Source organism: Lepidothrix coronata, unplaced genomic scaffold (genome assembly GCF_001604755.1).
Source record: "Lepidothrix coronata isolate B3197 unplaced genomic scaffold, Lepidothrix_coronata-1.0 Scaffold24, whole genome shotgun sequence".
Lineage (NCBI taxonomy): Eukaryota > Metazoa > Chordata > Aves > Passeriformes > Pipridae > Lepidothrix > Lepidothrix coronata.
In genome coordinates this window covers 1696469-1714856 of record NW_016690204.1, presented here as the reverse complement: position 1 = coordinate 1714856, position 18388 = coordinate 1696469, and the positions used below count along the sequence as shown (strand labels likewise).

Below are 18388 nucleotides of genomic sequence, written 5' to 3'. Positions count from 1 at the left end.
CCTGGCCCGATGGAAAGCATCAGTGGGAAGGAAGTTACAGAGGCTGCTTTGAGATTCCTGAAACTTGTTATATCTTGAAGAATTTCCTGTATTTACAAATACATGAAGAAAAGAAGACAAAAAAATGGGAAATGAGTCTTAACAGAAATCATGTTAAACTGCTGAATCAATGAACAGAAACGAAGTGAATCTTGGGCCTGAGGGTTTATAACTTGTATCCAAGTATTTGTGCTCTGGGCTCTTTGGAGGTTTAGAGTTTCAGGAATCCACCTGTGCAAAGGTGTGTTAGTTTGTTCCTCAGGCTTGGGATCCTTGTTTCTCGGGTGTTCTCAAAGAGGGAAGGGGTTTGTGCCCATGTCCCACAGGGAATGTGATTTCAGCCAGCTTCACAGGCCTGGAGAACTCAGTGTCTGTCTGTCCCTGTGCTGCCAGGTGTGACCTTCTCCAAGGCCCGGCACACCGACCTGGCCTGCCGTGGGACCGCTCCCATGCCAAGGGAAATGGCATTCCCTGTGCCCAAGGGAGAGAATTGGCATGACCTCTACGACTACATCAGGTATGGCTGCTCCCCGTCCCACCACAGCTCCCAGATCTTCCCACTCCCTGGGGGAAGGCAGGATGGGTAATGCCACTTGAGGAGTGACAGATCCAGGTGAACCTGGGGCCCAAGTGGGCATTTTGGTCCCCTCAGCTCCAAGATTTAGATGTTGTTAACACTTCTGTCCTTTAGTACCATCTGCCTTTGGTATCCCTGTATTTGGAGGAGGATGGGATAAAAGGGGAAATCTTATAGGAGTCTGAAGAGGTCTTTGTGCCAGGCCTGAGTTACCAAGTGATGCTCCCAGGTGCCAATACAGTTACAGTCCTAATCACACAGTGCCTTCCTCTGATGCTGCTCAGGTTCCCATCCGAGGGGCTGAAGCTGCCGTACAACTCCATCCAGAGGAGCTGTCCCAGTCCTGCAGCAGGTGGGAATGCTGGGGGCAGCAGCCAGGGCTGTGCCACCCCGGCTGGGTGCCCCGGGTTCTCTTTAGAGCCCTCCCTGCTCCTCGTGTCCCCCAGGTGACGGAGCCTCGGAGGAGCCTGTCCGCCAGCTGCCCCCGCCGGTGACGCTCACCAGGGCCGTGTGTGACCGCCTGTCCCTCATCCACCACATCACCAGTCCCAAAGCTGTGAGTGCACCATGGAGGAGGCTGCAGCTCCTTCCTTTCTGCTTGCCATGGAGTCTTCCCCCTCATCTGTGTCTTTAAGACGTAGAAGCTGCTTGTTGTCGTTGGCAGCTGATCTGGCATGGTCTGGTGACCACAGATAGTTCTGTCTTCAAATTATTAGCAGGAGGTGAGGTCTGGAGACTAAGGACTGTGATGGGTGCCCTCGGGGAGCAGAGCAGTGCATGGAGTTGGGGTTGCTGGGACTGCAGGCAGTTGTCCTCTTCCTGATTTCCCCCTTCCTGGTGGTGCTGATGTGGGAGCTGGTGTCCAGACTGGCTTACCAGTGTGGTGATGGGAGTTTGGAGAGGGACTGGGGGAAGCCACCCTCGTGCTGTGGAGAGGCAGAAAAGGAGGAGCACAACTTCTCTTTATTAGAAAGTGTCCAAAGAATGGCCATGAAGATGGTGAAGGGTCTAGAGGGGAATGGAGCCGTATGAGGAGCAGCTGAGGGCACTTGGTTTGTTCAGCCTGGAGAAGAGGAGATGGAGCACAGACCTCATCAGGGTCTGCAGCTTCCTCGCAAGGGGCAGTGGAAGGGCAGCTCTGATCTCTCCTCCCTGTGAGCAGTGACAGGACCCAAGGGAATGGCTGGAGCTGTGTCAGGGCAGGTTTAGGTTGGATGTCAGGAAAAGGTTCTTCCCCCAGAGGGTGGTTGGGCACTGAACAGGCTCCCCAGGGCAGTGGGCACAGCCCCAAGGCTGCCAGAGCTCAAGGAGTGTTTGGACAACGCTGTCAGGGACTGGGTGGGGTTGTTGGGGCATTCTGTGCAGGATGGACTTGATGCTCCTTGTGGGTCCCTTCCCACTCAGGATACTCTGTGGTTCTATGACCTGGGATGAACTGGGATGGGCTGAGCTGGCTGACTGGGTGCTTTAGACCTCCTCTGCTCAGTGGAGAGAGGGCAGCTCTTCCTGTTGAGGGCTGAGTGTTTTCTGGGGCTCTGATTTTCTATCTGGAGGAGATGAACTGTGCATGGACAACACTGAGAGCGTAGGCAGAGCAGCTGTTTAACACACCTGGCCAAGCCACGTGCACACAGGGCTGCCCTCCCTCCAGGTTGTTTCATCCTTGTTTGTATCACCATGAAGAGTCATCAGGAAAGGGAGGTCTCTCTGTCTCTGCCCCAGCATCAGGTGGAGGGCGCCAGGAGGAGGACTGAGCTCTGTCTGAGGCTTTCCTCATTCTCAGGTGCCACGCCGCTCTCCTGTAATCACAAAAAGCATCCCTGAGGTTCACCTGACAGCCCCGAGAGCTGTGCCTGCTGGGCACCTGGTGCCAGAGGAGAACCAGAGACTGCACAGTGTGGGGGACACTGGGCAGCCACCATCAGCCATCCATGTCTACGCTCATCAGAGGGGTGGACGGACCACCCGAGCTGTCCCTGCCGGCTCAGAGGAGGTGGGTGAAGCACTGAGGAGCTCAAGGTGACTTTGCAGTGCTTGTTTCTGATTCTTGTGAGCCCAGAAGTGAGAAAGGAAACACTAAGTTCAGGCTGGAGCTCCAGAGTTCAAAAGGTGTTATTTTTTTCTGGCTAGCAGTTCTCTTTTCTGTTAGTACCTTACTTGCCTTGAAAGAGGAACCCTGTGTTCAAACACACTGACCTTAAGCCAACAGCATGTTTACATCTGCCCGGAGTGTGCACAGAAAGGGCTCTGGCCCAGGTGTGCTGTCCTAGCAGGAAGTTTCAGCCTGCAGTATAAGAGAACAGCCCTGGAAGTGTTCAAGACCAGGTTGGTTGGAGATTGGAACAACCTGATTAGTGGAAGGTGTCCCTGCCCACGGGAAGGGCTGGCTGTATCCTCCAGCTTGGGGCTGGGAGGAAGAGCTGCTTAACACCAGGAAACCCCAGCTCCTCCTGCCTGCCAGGCTGGACTTGAAATACTTTGAAGTATTTCAAGTATTTCAAGTCTCTCCTCTGACAGGAGAGACCCAAAGCTGCCTCTGTGTTTTTCAGAGACAGATGAGCACTGGGGGCGGGGGTGCCCTGTGGGTGGAGGACGTCAGCACAGCTCTGAGCATGATGGTGCTGGGTTTTTTTCCAGAGGCTCTTACCGGATCCCATCCTGAAGCTGAGAACGATTATTGGCTTTGGAGGCTGCAGCACCAAATGGGTCAGTAGCTGAGATGGTTTGGGGAGTGGATCTGTCATCATGTGACTGGGGTATTGATTTTTAGGAGGTGTGAAATACAGCTGAGTGTGGCATTGCTGGATGTGGAAAAGGATCCCAAAGCAGATGGGGACAAGTGTATGTTCGTGCACGAGTGTTCTGCTCTTATGATGGTGAATTAGAAATTATGGGGCCTTTTAGACAGAATCATAGGATGGAAAAGCCCTCCAAGATCATCAAATCCAACTGTTCCCCCAGCACTGCCAAGGCCACCACTAACCCATGTCCCCAAGTGCCACATCCACACATCTTCTAAGTCCCTCCAGGGATGGTGACCCTACCACTGCCTTGGGCAGCTGTGCCAGGGCTGGACAACCCTTTCAGGGAAGAAATTTCCCAATATCCATTTAAATCTCCTCTGGCACAGCTGGAGGCCATTTGCTCTCACCCTGTCACTTGTTCCCTGGGAGCAGAGCCCAACCCCTACCTGTCTCCGTCCTCCTGTCAGGGAGTTGGAGAGAGTGAGAAGGTCCCCCCTGAACCTCCTTTTCTCCAGCTCCCTCAGCTGCTTCGTATCAGACTTGTGCTCCATTCTCTTCACTAAATTTCATGGCTTCTTTTTAACACATTAAAACTCCTGTGCTTTGTTGGAGGCTCGGAAGGAAGGGCTGTGTTTTGGCTTGTTTCTTTGGGGCACTGGGCCTTGCTTGCGGTCTGTGTTAGGGTAAAAAATGGGTTGTTTTGGTTCAGTCAGTTCAAGGCTCTGCCAACAATGTCATTTTCCTTGGATCTCATGTTCACATAGTAGGGAAAGGATCTTAAAACTCATTCAGTTCCAACCCCCGGCCATGGGCAGGGACACCTTCCACTAGACCAGATATGCTCCAAGCCCCATCCAACCTGGCCTTGAACAATTCTAGGGATGGGAAAGAAACCTCTGCCTAGGAGCTGGGGCACTTGTGGAGCCCTGTGCCTCCTGTCTCGGTGCTGCAGGCGCTGTGGACGCAGAACAACGCCGCGGTGGTGTACCCCTGCCACGCCGTCATCGTCACCCTGCAGCTCCGCACCGGCGAGCAGAGGTTCTTCCTTGGCCACACAGATAAGGTGAGTGTAACCTTCCAAAGCCTGATGGCAGCGCCGTCCTTGCACCCCAGGTGTCCCCCGGTATCCTCTCACGTGGTGTTTCCCACAGGTGTCAGCGCTGGCCTTCAACGGGAGCAGCACCTTGCTGGCCTCGGCGCAGGCCGGGCCCCGGGGCGTGGGGCGCCTCTGGGACTTCCGCACAGGCACCTGCCTGGCTGTGTTCAAAACCCATGTGCACTCCCTCTGGTCCCTCAGGTGGGTTTCAGCTGGGTGCGGGTGTGTGTTCAGGCAGGTGAAGTGTTGCAGTATGGCAGCTTTTCCGTGCTGTTCTCACGTGCAGGGATGAATTAGAGCTGCCTGTGTTTGTCACCTAGACCAGCTGGCAGCTGGCCTGGATATGCTGGCAGCTCCCTCCTGAGCTTATCCCTCGGGTCTTGCTGTCTCCCCATCCCTACAACTTGTCCCCTTTTATCCCCCACTGGGGTACAATCAGGGTGCAAGGAGCTGTGTTTCACAAGGTTCCTCTTCTTGCAGCTTTTCCCGCAGCGGAGCCGTTCTGTGCGGAGTCGGGAGGGACGGGCATGGCAAAACGGTGAGACCTGAAACTTGGGAGGTTTCCCTGAGATGGCTGTTCTCCCAGATTGTGTAGTTATTTTGCAGACAAACCTCTGCTCTGGGCTTTCCTAGACATGTTCTTGAGGGAGATCCCTTTCTCGTTAACTGCCTAGAAAATACTTTCCATCTGTCTGATGCTTGGTGGGTGTTGGCATACACATTCCTCAGCTGCAAGCGAACAAATCCTTTCAGAAGCAGCTGGAGAGACCTGCTGGGGCTGTGCTTTGGAGGCTGTTGTGCTCCTGGTGTGTTCCCAGCCAGGAGCCCAAGCGGGGTGATGTGACTGTGCCCGTACTCTGCAGGGATCACCGCAGGCTCATGTGCCACATTCCCGCTGCTGCAGCCCTTCTGAGGGACGCGTTTGGGTGGCATTCCAAGCTGGAAGCCTTGCGAGCATTGTAATGGGAGGTTCAGCACTGACTGGAGGCCAAAACCCCGTTATTTTAATAGCATTTAGGGCAAGATGTGAGGTTTAATCTTTCAGCACCGAGCATCTCCGCGGGAAGGGATGCCGGGTGCTGGAGCTGCCACCCACCAATGTAGCTGGGGGATGACGCAGATCCCACATGGAGCGGTCAAAAATAAACTTGGTTTGTGGGACTGGGTGTTTGTTTTGTCAGTGGAAGTGTTTTCATCCACTGATCCCTTACTGACAACCACCAGCAATTAGCTGTGCCATTGCTAATTGGAGGAAAAAACACACAGTGCTCCATGTTCTTCTCAGCATGTGGCAGCATTCTCTGATCTGGGTGGGAGCTGGTGAGCTGCAGCTGGGGAGAGGAGATCAATGGGGTGAAAGCAGGGTGGGAGAACAGGGAGCACCTCTCCCACGGTGATGCCTCCGCCCATCTCAGCCTCTGAGGTGATCCTGGGTTTGGTTTTAATGCTGTGCTGGAATGCAGAGCATCCACCTGCATTTCTTCAGCCATTTCCCCCTTTCCTTCGGGGAGAGGGTTTGACTCTTGCCCCTGGCGACAGGCACTGAGGGCACACAGACCTGCATTGGAGCAGAGGCTGGGACAGCCAGAGCAGTGGTCATGTGCTACCTCCCACTCCCTCAGCCGTGATACAGCTCCTGTATCCCAGCAGGCAGAGTTCTCACTCCTCTGTGGGTTTGCTTTCCAAGTCTGAGTCCTGTTGCCAGGCAGCCCTGGGATTTAGACCCTGTAATTATGGATTGTAGACAAGGATATTGCTGTGAAGCTTTGCAAAGCTGTTGAACTGTCCTAAACCCTCTGGGTGAGAGGTTTTATTTCCCCTGCTCCAGCTCTGTTATCAATACTTTGTGCCCAGCTCTGGAGCAGCTGCTGGATGAAAAGCTCTTCCGCTGCCAAGGTTTTGAGCAGCTCTTCCATCGTGTTTTTGTGTTTCAGTTGGTGGTGGTGTGGAACACTGCTCAAGTAACCCGTGGTGGAGGGGTGGCTGTGCTGGCCAAAGCACACACAGATATGGACATCCAGGCCTTGAAGATTGCTTTCTTTGATGAGACCAGGTACATGCAAAGAAAATAAATCAGAAACATTGATTCTTAGATATTGGGGAGGGTGAGGGTGGTGAGGCCCTGGCACAGGTTGGCCAGAGAAGCTCTGGCTGCCCCATCCCTGGAAGTGTCCAAGACCAGGTTGGATGGGGCTTGGAGCAACCTGGTCTAGTGGAAGGCGTCCCTGCCCATGGCAGGGGGTGAAACAAGATGAGCTTTATCGTCCCTTCCAACCCAAACCATTCCATGATTCTGGCGTGGCTGCAGGGGGAACTGCAGTGCTGCAGCCATCTGGTTGCTATTCCTGTTCTTGGTCTGCCAGGTGGCCCTTGGGACACTGAGCTTGGGACACCAGGGGCTCAGGCAGTCCTGCCCTGCTCCTCACACCATGTCTCCCGGGACAGGATGGTGTCGTGTGGCCGGGACAACATCCGGCTGTGGCGAGTGCGGAGCGGGGCCCTGCACTCGTGTCCCGTCAACCTGGGCGAGTACCATTCCCTGGACTTCACTGACCTGGCCTTCGAGGAGGGGCCCGTGGCTGAGCAGGAGCAGGAGGACCGTGCGCTGTAAGGGGCCGTCACCAGCACCATCCTCGGGGAACCTGCTGGGAGGGAGCTCTGTGCCTCTCCCTGCTCAGCATCCTCCTTCCCCTCCTGTGCATGAGCACAGAATTTTGCTTGGGTTCTCCCTGCAAAACACAGGTGCCTCCTGGAGCTGGGAGAGCCTCTCCCCTCCTCAGCACACATCACTTCCCAAAAGAGATTTGGCTGCTTCAGAACAGCCCCAGAAATGGCTCTTTCCTCTCACTATAGTGATGTTTTGCCATATTTAGTGATTTTCTTCTCACCTGAAGCTTTCTGTGGCAGCAGGAGGAACATGGAACACATCTTCTTGCATACAGCCAGACACACACTTTGTTGTTGTTTTATTTTAATCATCAGAGCCATGCCTTTGTTGCCACCACATATGGTCCCATCAAGGCAGAGCTGTCAGCTCAGCCAGCCTGTAGCAGAGGCTCCTTTCTGGAGTCTGTGCCAAGCTTTTTGGCTTTCTTGCTGCTCTCTGTTCCAGAGGGTCAGGAAATCAAATAGGAAGCTCTGACTTGGTTGGAGATGTGTGGTGCAGCACGTGGAACACTTGGACACCTAGCTGACCTGTTATATTACTGTGAACCAGCATTGCTTTCCACAGGTAAGCCAAGCTGGTTTTTCACTGAAACCAGGTGTCTCTCCTGCTTTTTTTACAGCTTTGTCTGCAGCAAGAGCGGCCACGTGCTGGAGGTGGATTACAAGAACATGTCTGTGCGGAGCGCGCGGCGGCTGCTGCCGGCACAGCCCCGGGAACATGGGCAGGAGCAGGCAGGGAGCAGCTCAGGTGGGAGCACCTGCAGGGAGGGAGGGGGGGACCAGCCAGGGGGCACCTCAACCACCACCAGGGTCAGAAATGAGCTCAAACACATCCCTGCTCAAACCAACTAGCTCTTTACCTACTGCCACCGGTTATTTTGGGTTGATTAGATCATCTCTATTTGCCTCTTAAGGACTGCAAATAATCTTCCTTAGTGCAGCAAAGTATCGTTTTAAGAAAGATTTTAGCATTTTAAATGCTGATTACACTTTCAGAGAAACACCACTTTTAGAAACATGAAACAAGGTCTTCATTTGCTGATGGGAGGCTTAACGGAGAGATGGAAAAAGAACGAAGCAGATGAACGAAAAAGATGAATTTGGGGATTTTTTCATTATTCAGCCTTTGCAGAGCATTTGGAGAATCTTTGGTGCTGTACATTAGTCCAGCTTTCAGCTCTTCCATTAACTTCAGTGGCGGGAAGAATTCACTTTCAAGTGGGATTGCTCTGATGTTTTAAAACTTAGTGCATGGTTTGCTATATCAAACTGAGCTAATTAATCAAGAACATGCCCTTTGAGAGGTGTGTAACTGCAGTTCTCGCCTCATGGGCAAGAAAAGGCCCAAGAGGAGATGAAACAATGTCCTTGGTGTCCTCCTGGTAGCAGTGCTGGCTCTGACCAATGGCCTTTATACCTGAATTTAGATTGGATATTGGGGAAAATTCCTCCACTGAAAGTGTAGTCAGGCTTTGAAACAGCCTTCCCATTTCATCCCTGCGAGTGTTCAAAACTGTGGATTTGGCCCTTGGGGACATGGTTGAGTGGTGGCCTTGGCAATTCTGGGTTAATGGTTGGCCTTGAGCTTTTCCAACCTTAACGATTCTATGAATCAAAAAATCCCAGTTTCTGTAGATCTGTATTTGCCTTCAGAGAGGATTTGGGACATGGAAATGGCAGGGCAGTTATCTGAGACATCCCTTGCTACGGGATCCTGTTTGAGGCAAAAATATGGCAGGGTTTAACAAGGGGTGGGAATTTTCTGTGCCTGGCAAGAGTTTCACGATGGCAAAGAAGTTTTTAGCCTTGAGAAGGGCTGCCTGAGACCCTTCAGCCTGTTCTGCCAGTCAGCATGGGATTCCTGGCTCCTCCTGAGACTGCAGCTGCAGGTGTGGGTGGAGCACTGGCCTCATCTCCTGGATGGGGCAACCCTCAGGTTGAGTTTTCTTGTTCCACCTGTATGAGGAGGTGTTGGTTTTTGGGTTTTCAGGCCCTGGGATTGCTATAAACAGTATCAGTATGTCCTTGACCTTCTGTGCCACGGGATCAGAGGATGGCTACGTGCGGCTGTGGCCACTGGACTTCTCAGCCGTTGTCTTGGAGGCAGGTGAGTAGAGCTGGGAGTGGCACTTCTGAGCTCCACAGCTGCTGCAATTCCAGAGCTCCACTGCCACAGCTCCTGCAGCAGTTCTCACGAACAAGGGCATGTTTTATGTGTGCTGTCTCAGGGCTGACTGGCTTGGAAGTCTTCAGTGGCAGTTATTGATGTTCATTCTTGTAACTCATAGGAGAAAGGCCGGTTCTCCTGGGAGAGAGCAGATTTCCATCTTGATTTCTGTGCTCTTGAACTCATGGCTCATCTGTCTGTGAGAAATTATGGGAGAAGTTGAGTAGTTCTTGACTTTTTGAAACAAACAGCATAACAGCAGAGCCAGAGCCCTTCAGATAGGGCAGAGACTAATCTGTCACTGAACTCAACTGCAAGTGTTCAGTCTCCAGGTTGTGGGCTGCTCATTCCTGTGATCGTTGCTTTGCCAAGCAGGAATCTGCCTTTGTAGCTGTATTCCAGCTGCTGCCGCTCCTTTCCCAGGGGATTTGTTGACTCCGGTGTCTTTCCCCAGAGCACGAGGCTCCGGTGAGTTCTGTCTGCATCAGCCCCGACAGCCGCAAAGTCTTGTGCAGCACAGCTGCTGGGAGCCTGGGCTACGTGGACATCCAGTCCCGGGACTACAACACCCTCATGCGCTCGCACAAGGCCGCCGTGCTGGGCTTCTCGGTGGGCGGCGTTCGGAAGCAGATAGCAACAGTGTCTCAGGACAGCACCATCCGAGTGTGGGACCTGGTCTCCATGCAGCAGGTAGGTGAGACAAGAGTCAGGAGGTGTCTCATTTATTGTCTCCCTTGTCTCTGTTTGGTCTAATTATCAAAACCCCACAGTTCAAGAGCCCTTAAGCCCTCCCTGAAGCATGAGGGGGTACCACGGGCAAGAAATCCTTTGAAAGTGGAGTTCTGAGGTATTGTTAAAACAAAATTATTTTCTTTTCCTCCATCTTTTGAATAGTGCTTTTTAGCACAAATCATAATAGCCAATGGCTTTAATCTAAATGCCCAAAGACCCAGGACTTCCCTGGGGTTTATATCCATCCAGGCAGGAACAGCAACATGTTCGTGGTGGAGGTCTGGGGCTGTTTAGTTGTTGGGTCCAGCTGCAGCTCCAGCTTTATCCAGGTGCAAGCCTGTGGTGTCTCTTCCCTGCAGCTGTATGACTTTGCAGCCACAGAGGAAGCACCGTGTGCCGTGGCTTTCCACCCCACCTGGAAGATCCTGGCCTGTGGATTTGACAGTGGGACAGTGCGGACCTTCAGCTTGGCCGCCTCCAATCTCCTGCTGGAGCACAAGTGAGCGTTTGGAGTGGGAACTATGCTGGGTCTAACTGGGTGTCCTGGTGATGGAAGAGAGCCACAGGGATGGTCATGGACCTTGACAACCCTCAGGTCCCAGCTGGGTGGGTTTTGGGTGGAGGCTGTGCCAAGGCTCCGGGTGGTGAAAGCCTGACCTGTGAAGGCCATGCGGGCTTTCTTTGTGACTTCCTGGGGGAGAACAGTAGGAAAGAGCTTGTCCTAGAGGGCAGCTGAGCAGAGAGCCCTTACAAGCCTTGATGCAGAAAGCAGAGGATGCTCCAAAGGGAGAAGGGAGCAGGTTCCATCCAGGCTGGAGCACTGCTCGGTTGTCCAATAAGCTGGAATGTTGGTTGTCCTGGGCTGCTGCGGGTGTGAGCAGGGTGGGGTCCTGCCCTGTCCCTGATTATTTTGTTCTGGGTTCTTCATGTTGCACTCGGTGTCACTACTGTTTCCTCGGTCTCTGATTTTCTCCTCCCTTTATCCGTGTTTTCTGCCTTTCAGGCAGCACTGCACTGCCATCACCGGGCTGACCTTCTCTCCAGATGGCAATTTCATGTTCAGCTCCTGTTTGCAGGGCACTCTGGCTCTGTACAGGTGTGTGGCGCAGAAAAGCCACGTCCGGAGGGTCCTGGGTAAGACTCTGGGATTGGGAGTTGCCTTTCTTCTTTCTTTTATTATCACAGACACCAAAGCCAAACCACACTCAATCTGCTCAGAGAGAGATTTCCCAATGAACCTGAGCTGTGTCATTTCCCCCTGTGCTGGGCAGTGCTGAGCCACCTCCAATACTGGGGGCAATTCTGGTGCTCTTGTGACAAGAAAGACCTTGGGGGGCTGGAGCGTGTCCATGGAAGACAACAGAGCTGGGGAAGGGTCTGGAGCACCAGAAGCAGCTGAGGGAGCTGGGGGGGCTCAGCCTGGAGAAAAGGAGGCTCAGGGACCTTCTGGCTCTGCAACCCCCTGACAGGAGGGGGGAGCTGGGGAGGGAGGTCGGGCTCTGCTCCCAGGGAACAAGGGACAGAACAAGAGAAAACAGCCTCAAGGTGTGCCAGTGGAGGTTTAGATTGGATATTGGGAAATTTCTTCTCTGAAAGGGTGGTCAGACCCTGGCACAGGAGTCCCCATCCCTGGAGGGATTTAAAAACCATGTGGATGTGGCACCTGGGGATGTGGGTTAGTGGTGGTCTTGGCAGTGCTGGGGGAGCAGTTGAACTCTGATCTCAGAGGGCTTTTCCAACCAAGGCCAACCTGTGGTTCTATGATTCTTAATGTTTCTGTGATTTTATGATTCTATGATTTGTGTTTGTACTTTCTGTGTGAGCAAAACCCATCGAAAAAACCACTTCCTGACCTGTCCCAGTTCAAACCCTCTCAGCCTGCTTGGTGTAATCATTTCATGAATGTTCTGGAATCACAGAGATTTATTCATGCCCAAGCCCTGACTCTTTTCATTCTGTGCATGTGCAGTTTAATTTGTTTAAAGTGGGTTTTTGCCCTAACCCTGCCTGCAGCAGAGCTGCTCTGTGCTGGTGGAGAGCTGGAGGCAAGTCAGGGGCCAGGCAGTTTGGAAAAATTAGTGTCACATTTAATATACACTTTGGAAATGAGCTGTGGCAGCACAAGCTTGGGCAGGGAAAGGGAGCTCTGCTTTTTACACAGTGCAATATTTTATAAAGAGAAGGATCCTGCTCCAAGAATTGTGCAGGAGAAGGAACAGGGGCTCAGAGGGATCAGGGAGTTTGTCCAAAATCACCCAAGTTTGTGGTCAGTGCTGCAGCTGGGCCTTCATGTGTTGACTCTTCTCTGAAACTGTGTCACTGCCCGGTCACATTCCTAGGACAGAGAGTGGAATTTTGGTAGTGGAATAAATACAGAGAATTGCTGTGATTTCAGCCATTTTTAGACCTTTGGGTCTGTACCCTCTGGACTGACATCAGTGTGGTGGGGTTCAGCACTGACCTCATTCTGCTCAGGGTTCAGCCAACCAGGCTGCAGCTGAGATCTTGCATTCATAGCTCCGTGGAACATTAAAAAATAAGCTCTAAAATCAATTTTATTCCCTTGACTTTGTTCCACTCTCCTTGAAAACACCACACATTCAGTCAGGCAACAAGTTGTGCATCTAAACCTTGTGTTTTAGGTGTCCACTGCACACTTTGGTTGGCAGATAAGTTTTGTAGCATCTACAACACAGGTTGCTTCTTTCTCAGGCCAGAGCGTTAACCCAAAGCTGGTTCAGAGGGGAAGCTGCAGCTGCTGCCCAGCAGTGGCATCAGAGTGAGGGTGGGCTTTGCTCCTCTCTTCACTCTGCCTCGTGCTGTGTCCCCCAGGAAACGTGGTGGCCCGGGATGCTGGGAGCGGTTGGGATGCCCTGGTGGTCAGTGGGGACAGTCACCTCCTGGCCTTCGTGGGGCCCTCCAAGTATGTGGTGACCGTGATGGAGGCCTGTTCTCTTGATGAGGTACCAGGGGCTCCCCTCCTTCCTGGGGAGGCTGGGGAGGGCAAATTCCATAGGCTGCATCAGGTGAGATGGGTCAGGGCGTTGGGCACCAGCACTGTTGGAGAGGGCCTTCCCTGCAGAGCAGGGAGTTCACAGTGAGGTTTGTTTTCCGTTCTTAGAAATAACAAAGTCAAGGTTTCTTCTCCTCTGGCTTTATTCCCCTCTAGAAAGATAATTTGCAGAGGTGCTGTGTAGACTGTCAGCTCCCACCTCTCTCTGTGAGCTGCTCTCCTGGGCATTGCCTGGACCTGAAGCCCCTCATTAGGTGGGAAGGGTCTGGGGAGTTCTGTGGCCTTGTGTTAGGAGCATGTGAGCAATCCTGAGGCTCCCGCAGTGTTTGTTCATAGCTTCTTGTTTCACAGCTGCTGAGGGTGGACATCAGCATTCTTGACTTGCACAGCACTGTCTTGGACTCTGCAGTGAGGGTCTGCTTTGGTCCTGTGCCTCAAGGCGAGCTCCTGGTATCCACTTCTTCCAATAAAATCCTCGTGCTTGATGCAAAAACAGGACGACTGGTGCGAGAGGTAGGACACTGAAATTCATCCACTGAGCTCTCGTGGGGTTTGGGCATTTCATGTCCCTGTGGGAGATTAAATGAGAGAAAAGCTCATCCTGGAGCTCACAGGCTTCAAAGAAACGTGAGTGGGAAGCTTACAGTTATCCTCCTGTGCTTGGGCTCAGGATGAGCCTCAGCTTGTCCTTGTTTTCCATGCTGTCACACCCCTGTTCTCTTGCTGAAGTGTAAATAAGGGTATGAACTAACTCAGTTAAAGCTGCTGGTGCCTCTTCTTGTCCTCAGGTGTCCCCCATGCACAAGCTGACGTGTTCTTCCTTTGCACTGAGCAGGGATGGCCAGTACCTGCTCACTGCTGGTGACAAGGTTATCAAAGTGTGGGACTACCGGATGCGCTTCGATATCAACTTCCAGGTACCACCCACAGAGGGAGGGAAGGGGTTGGTGTTGCATTTGTGAATCCCTGGAGAAAAGAGCAGCAAAAGGTGTCTGATAATTGCCCAGTGTCTCTAGTCCCAGTTTGCCCAGCAGAGAAATGCAGCCCTGTTCCCACATTGTAATAACACCTGGCACTGGGCACAGGCTGGGGCAGCCAGACCCTCTGCAAAGTACAGGGGTGGGTGATACCTCTGTGTTAGGGGCAGGACCACACAGAGAAGAAAATGGCTCCCCCAGGACTTCAGGGGTAGCATAAGACTTTGTACTCTTCAGCTTTTGCTCCCTTTCCCAGATGAGTGTGTTCAAGGTTGATCAACCGTAGGTGTGAGCACTGTAGGTGTGGTAGATCCTCTGCTGGGTCTTCTGCTGAGGCCTGTAGACACTGGCCATGCAGGGCAGAGAGTGGAGTAACCTCATGCTGACAGGACAGGTGTGGGGATGGGGAAGTTCAGGGTGTGCTTTCTCCAGGTGTACATCGGCCACTCGGAGCCCGTGCACCAGGTCGCCTTCACCCCGGACCAGCAGCACGTTGTCAGTGTTGGAGATGCCATCTTCCTCTGGGACTTCCTGGCTCCAGTTGGAGCAAGGTCACCCCCAACCAGGTAAGTGCAGGTGTTGGGCACTGCCTTCTCTGCTTCCCCCTTTCCCCCAGCCCCGTCCCTGCCTGGGGTAACACCAATCTCCTCACCTTTCCAGGGCTCATTCCCCCGCATCTGCTCGGCTGCCAGGACCAGGTGAGTTGTGCTGGTTGGCAGGTTGGCAGCTCTTCCAGAATGTAGGGCCTGGGGAGTTCGGTTCCTTCCCTCAAGGAGTCAGGTATTGGGGCCAAAGCAGTTAATTAGCCCCAAAGGACAATCTCAAATTAATTAGCACCTCTCAGTCTGCCTAGGTGGGGATGTTCTGAGCAGAGCCACTCTGGATTTTCTGGTAGGTCTTTCAGCTTTTGTCTTCTGTCTTTTCCTGCCTCCATCTCCTCTGTTTTCTTTCTCCCTCAGTGTATCTCTCTCTGTCTGTCCCTCTCTTGAAAGACAGAGAAGTGGCTTCTCCTGTGTAGGAGGAAGCTGGAGAAATGAGCTTGGAGGCATCACCATCAATCCAGGAGGATGAGAGGAGCTGAGGGGTGAAGGAAATTACACAAAGCCTTTTCTTTTCCCAGAAGGCAGCTCTGAGAAGCCAAAGGATGTCTCTGAGACCCTTAGGCAGACAGTGCCTCTTCCACTGCTGTCCTCACCCCCGTGTTTGGATATCAGCTCTGCCCACCAAGCAGGATATCAAGGTAAGAGGAACTGTTTGCAGGAAAGGGGAAAATTAACCCTGTTTTGGGAAAAAATCCTTGCCTAGTTTAGCAGCATTCTTGGAGCCATCCCTGCCCATGATCCCTTCCAGCAGATTGACAGACCAGTCTGCAATTCGTTCCCTTAAGCTGGAAAAAGCCCAGAGGTGCTGGGATTCAGCACCCCTTTATCCTCTGCTCTCTTCCACACACTGAGCTGCTGGCACAGCTTCTCTGAGGGCTGTGGTAAACACCCTGTTGGCCATTCCCAGTAGGAATTGTCTGCTTTGCCCTCCACCCAAACGGCTGGACTGTTCCACAGAGCAGGGGAATGACACGGCCAAAAATCAAAGGGTCAGGCACACATGAAGTGGTCCTGAGGGACAGGAATGGCTCCATCTTCCCACTGATTTTTCTCTTCAGGTATTTTCTCTGAGTTGGACAAAAAGGAGGAAGCAGGTCTGCCAGGCAGCAGCAGGATGGTGGCAAACAGAGACAAAGATCCCTCAATCTTTGTGGTGGAGTCAGACAGGAACAAGGAGCTTGTGAGGCCCAAAGTGAGGCAGGAGAGCCCAAGTTCTCCTGAAAAATCAACAAATGGTAAATCAGGGTTATTCCCAGCTTGTACAGAGCTTATCTCCTTCCTTGTGCACAGGCCTGCATGGCAGCTTGGTCTGTCCCCAGAAAATGAAGGAAGGTCATCATTAATATGGTCGAGACACATGCTCTGAGTTGTGATCTGAAGGGCAGCACATGTTCCTCAGAGCTCTTCCCTTGGGCATGACCTACTGAGGGAAATCAGTATTGAGGGAAGCTCATGCTGGTCCCCAAAACTGCTTGTTTTCCTGGCTCTTTCCCTGCTGCTGCTTCTAGGCACACCAGAAGCCTCTCTTCAGCTTGGAGCCAGTATCATCTCTAAGTGGCATGTTCCATTAAATCCAGCTGCAATTAAAGCTCCCAATGTCTCTATTAATAGCAGCACAGCCTCGGAGCTGCAGCAGAGCGTGGCAACCTGCCAGGAGCAGCTGCTGCCTGTGCTCATTCCCGGCAGGACCTGTTGGAAAAGCTTCAGCATAAAACTGTGCCTCTGATGCTCCCTTGAAGTCCTCTTTGGGGCTGTGGAGCTTGTGGTTCCACAGTGATACCCAGAGCACGTGGCGTGGGTGCCCTCAGGATTTTTGCAGTGTAGGGAAGGGCTGGAGCTGTGTCAGGGCAGGGTCAGGTTGGATCTCAGGAAAAGGTTCTTCCCCCAGAGGGTGGTTGGGCACTGACCAGGCTCCCAGGGCAGTGGGCACAGCACCAAGGCTGCCAGAGCTCCAGGAGGGTTTGGACAATGCTCTGAGGGACAGGGTGGGATTGTTGGGGTGTCTGTGCAGGGCCAGGGGTTGGATTTGATGATCCCTGTGGGTCCCTTCAAACTCAGGATATTTTATGTGTACACTGCAGTCTAATTTTTGCCTTGTGTGTGCACCGTACACAGCACCTGAATGGACAGCAAGCCACAGCCTGGGTGCTGCTCCCAAGCCACTCCCAGGAGCAGCATCCCATAGGTACCTTCTTCTTCTTTGCATGGCAGAAGCCAGGAAGGGAACCAAAACTCCCAAGTCCCAGTGCTCCATCCGCCCGGATTCCTACCGGCACTTCACTCCTCGCTTCAAGGCATCGGTGCTGCCCCAGGTGAGAGCTGTGCCTGGGCTGGTTACCTGGGCATTTAGGGGCTGAGGTTTTCCAGATTATTTCCATTTTGTTCTCTGTTTGAAAGCACTTTGGAAAATATACCCCTGGGCTGATGTTCAGTGAGAAATCCTAACATAATTCCCAGTTCTCCTCTACATGCAGCTCTTTCCAGACTAGTAAAAAGTGAGTTGTGCTCAACTCTTTTTCTGTTCCCTGAATCTGCATACATTTTTATTCAAAAGGAACGGGAATGGCATGTGCTATTGAGAGTGAAAGACGAGTGAGCAATGGAATGATTCATCATGTTTGTGAGCAGCTGCGTTGGCAGAGCAGGCTGGAGAAGGCAAATCCAGAGAGTGTAGTGAGGAGAGACAGCACAGCTCCTGCTCTGTTAACAAACACAGCAGGAATAAAACAGAAACTTAGCTCGGCCTTTCCCTAAGCTGTGCTGTTAGTGCTGGGAGAAGAACTACATCCAGCTTGCCCCCTCAGTTGTCCTCCCACCTGGCAGCATTTTTTCCTCCAGTTCTCTTCCTATTGAAATATCTACACATCCAAGCCAGCAAAACCCAGCTGGGCACTTGCTGCCAGCCTGTTCTGTGCCCCATCTGAAAAAATCTGTGCCTGGCTGTGCTGGGGCAGTATCTTTTTTGTACATAGAATTGTGCCCTTCAGGATTCATCAGTTATGGAATTGTGTGAGGATTGTGCCCTTCAGGATTCATCAGTTATGGAATTGTGTGAGGATTGCTATGAATCTGTGTGGGATGTGTGAGTGAGGATGTGTGTGTGTTTGCACACTCACTTTTTCCTACATGGGTGCTGATGCACCTGCCCAGACCATACTTCTAGAGCTTATTTTAAGCCAGTGTCTGTTTTTCTTGCAGAGTTTCCTGTCTCCTCCAGCAGGCAGCGAGGTCTTGAAGCTGAAAGCAGTGATCGGCTACAATGGAAATGGCAGAGGGAACATGGTGTGGAACCCAGATACAGGTACACTGGGAATGCTCTGGGGGGTGGGATGTGTTACCCAGAGTGGTTGTGGCTATCCCATCCCGAGAAGTGTTCAAGGCCAGGTTGGATGGGGTTTGGAGCAACCTGGTCTAATGGAAGGTGTCCCTGCCCGTGGCAGGGGGTGAGATGAGATGAGCTTTAAGGTCCCTTCCAACCCAAACCATTCTGGGATTCTGTTATCATTCTAGGAGTGTGTACTGAACAGAGTTATGATCTTCTGGCTGTTAGGATCTTTGAACACAGGGGTTCTTTGTGTTGATAAAATCCAGTAACTCTTTGCTGTTGGTGAGCGTTAGTTGGTGGGGCAGACTTGGGCTGCAGTTGTTGAGTGGAGAGAGCTGGAGGAAAGCTCACAGAGCCCGTTCTGCCTCCTTTCTCCAGCGGGAGGGATGCTTTGCTCAGGTTAGGGGAAGTGAGATCTCGTCCCGCTCCCAACCTGACGCTGACAAGCC

At 52.5% G+C, this 18388-nt stretch overlaps 1 protein-coding gene across 1 annotated transcript in view; it reads left to right on the top strand.

Annotated features, from left to right (window-relative positions):
• The window catches only part of WDR90 (WD repeat domain 90), a 46976-nt gene that overhangs the window by 3381 nt on the left and 25207 nt on the right, over nucleotides 1-18388 (top strand). The window contains exons 6-29 of the mRNA XM_017808673.1: nucleotides 433-556; nucleotides 901-968; nucleotides 1063-1172; nucleotides 2400-2609; nucleotides 3254-3322; nucleotides 4313-4423; nucleotides 4512-4657; nucleotides 4937-4994; nucleotides 6391-6509; nucleotides 6902-7063; nucleotides 7744-7871; nucleotides 9114-9230; nucleotides 9745-9980; nucleotides 10382-10521; nucleotides 11026-11156; nucleotides 12855-12985; nucleotides 13387-13548; nucleotides 13824-13952; nucleotides 14445-14578; nucleotides 14673-14710; nucleotides 15133-15252; nucleotides 15673-15849; nucleotides 16826-16926; nucleotides 17813-17938. Of these exons, the coding sequence (XP_017664162.1) occupies nucleotides 433-556; nucleotides 901-968; nucleotides 1063-1172; nucleotides 2400-2609; nucleotides 3254-3322; nucleotides 4313-4423; nucleotides 4512-4657; nucleotides 4937-4994; nucleotides 6391-6509; nucleotides 6902-7063; nucleotides 7744-7871; nucleotides 9114-9230; nucleotides 9745-9980; nucleotides 10382-10521; nucleotides 11026-11156; nucleotides 12855-12985; nucleotides 13387-13548; nucleotides 13824-13952; nucleotides 14445-14578; nucleotides 14673-14710; nucleotides 15133-15252; nucleotides 15673-15849; nucleotides 16826-16926; nucleotides 17813-17938 (3047 nt within the window). The remainder of the gene's footprint in view (nucleotides 1-432; nucleotides 557-900; nucleotides 969-1062; nucleotides 1173-2399; nucleotides 2610-3253; nucleotides 3323-4312; nucleotides 4424-4511; nucleotides 4658-4936; nucleotides 4995-6390; nucleotides 6510-6901; nucleotides 7064-7743; nucleotides 7872-9113; nucleotides 9231-9744; nucleotides 9981-10381; nucleotides 10522-11025; nucleotides 11157-12854; nucleotides 12986-13386; nucleotides 13549-13823; nucleotides 13953-14444; nucleotides 14579-14672; nucleotides 14711-15132; nucleotides 15253-15672; nucleotides 15850-16825; nucleotides 16927-17812; nucleotides 17939-18388) is intronic.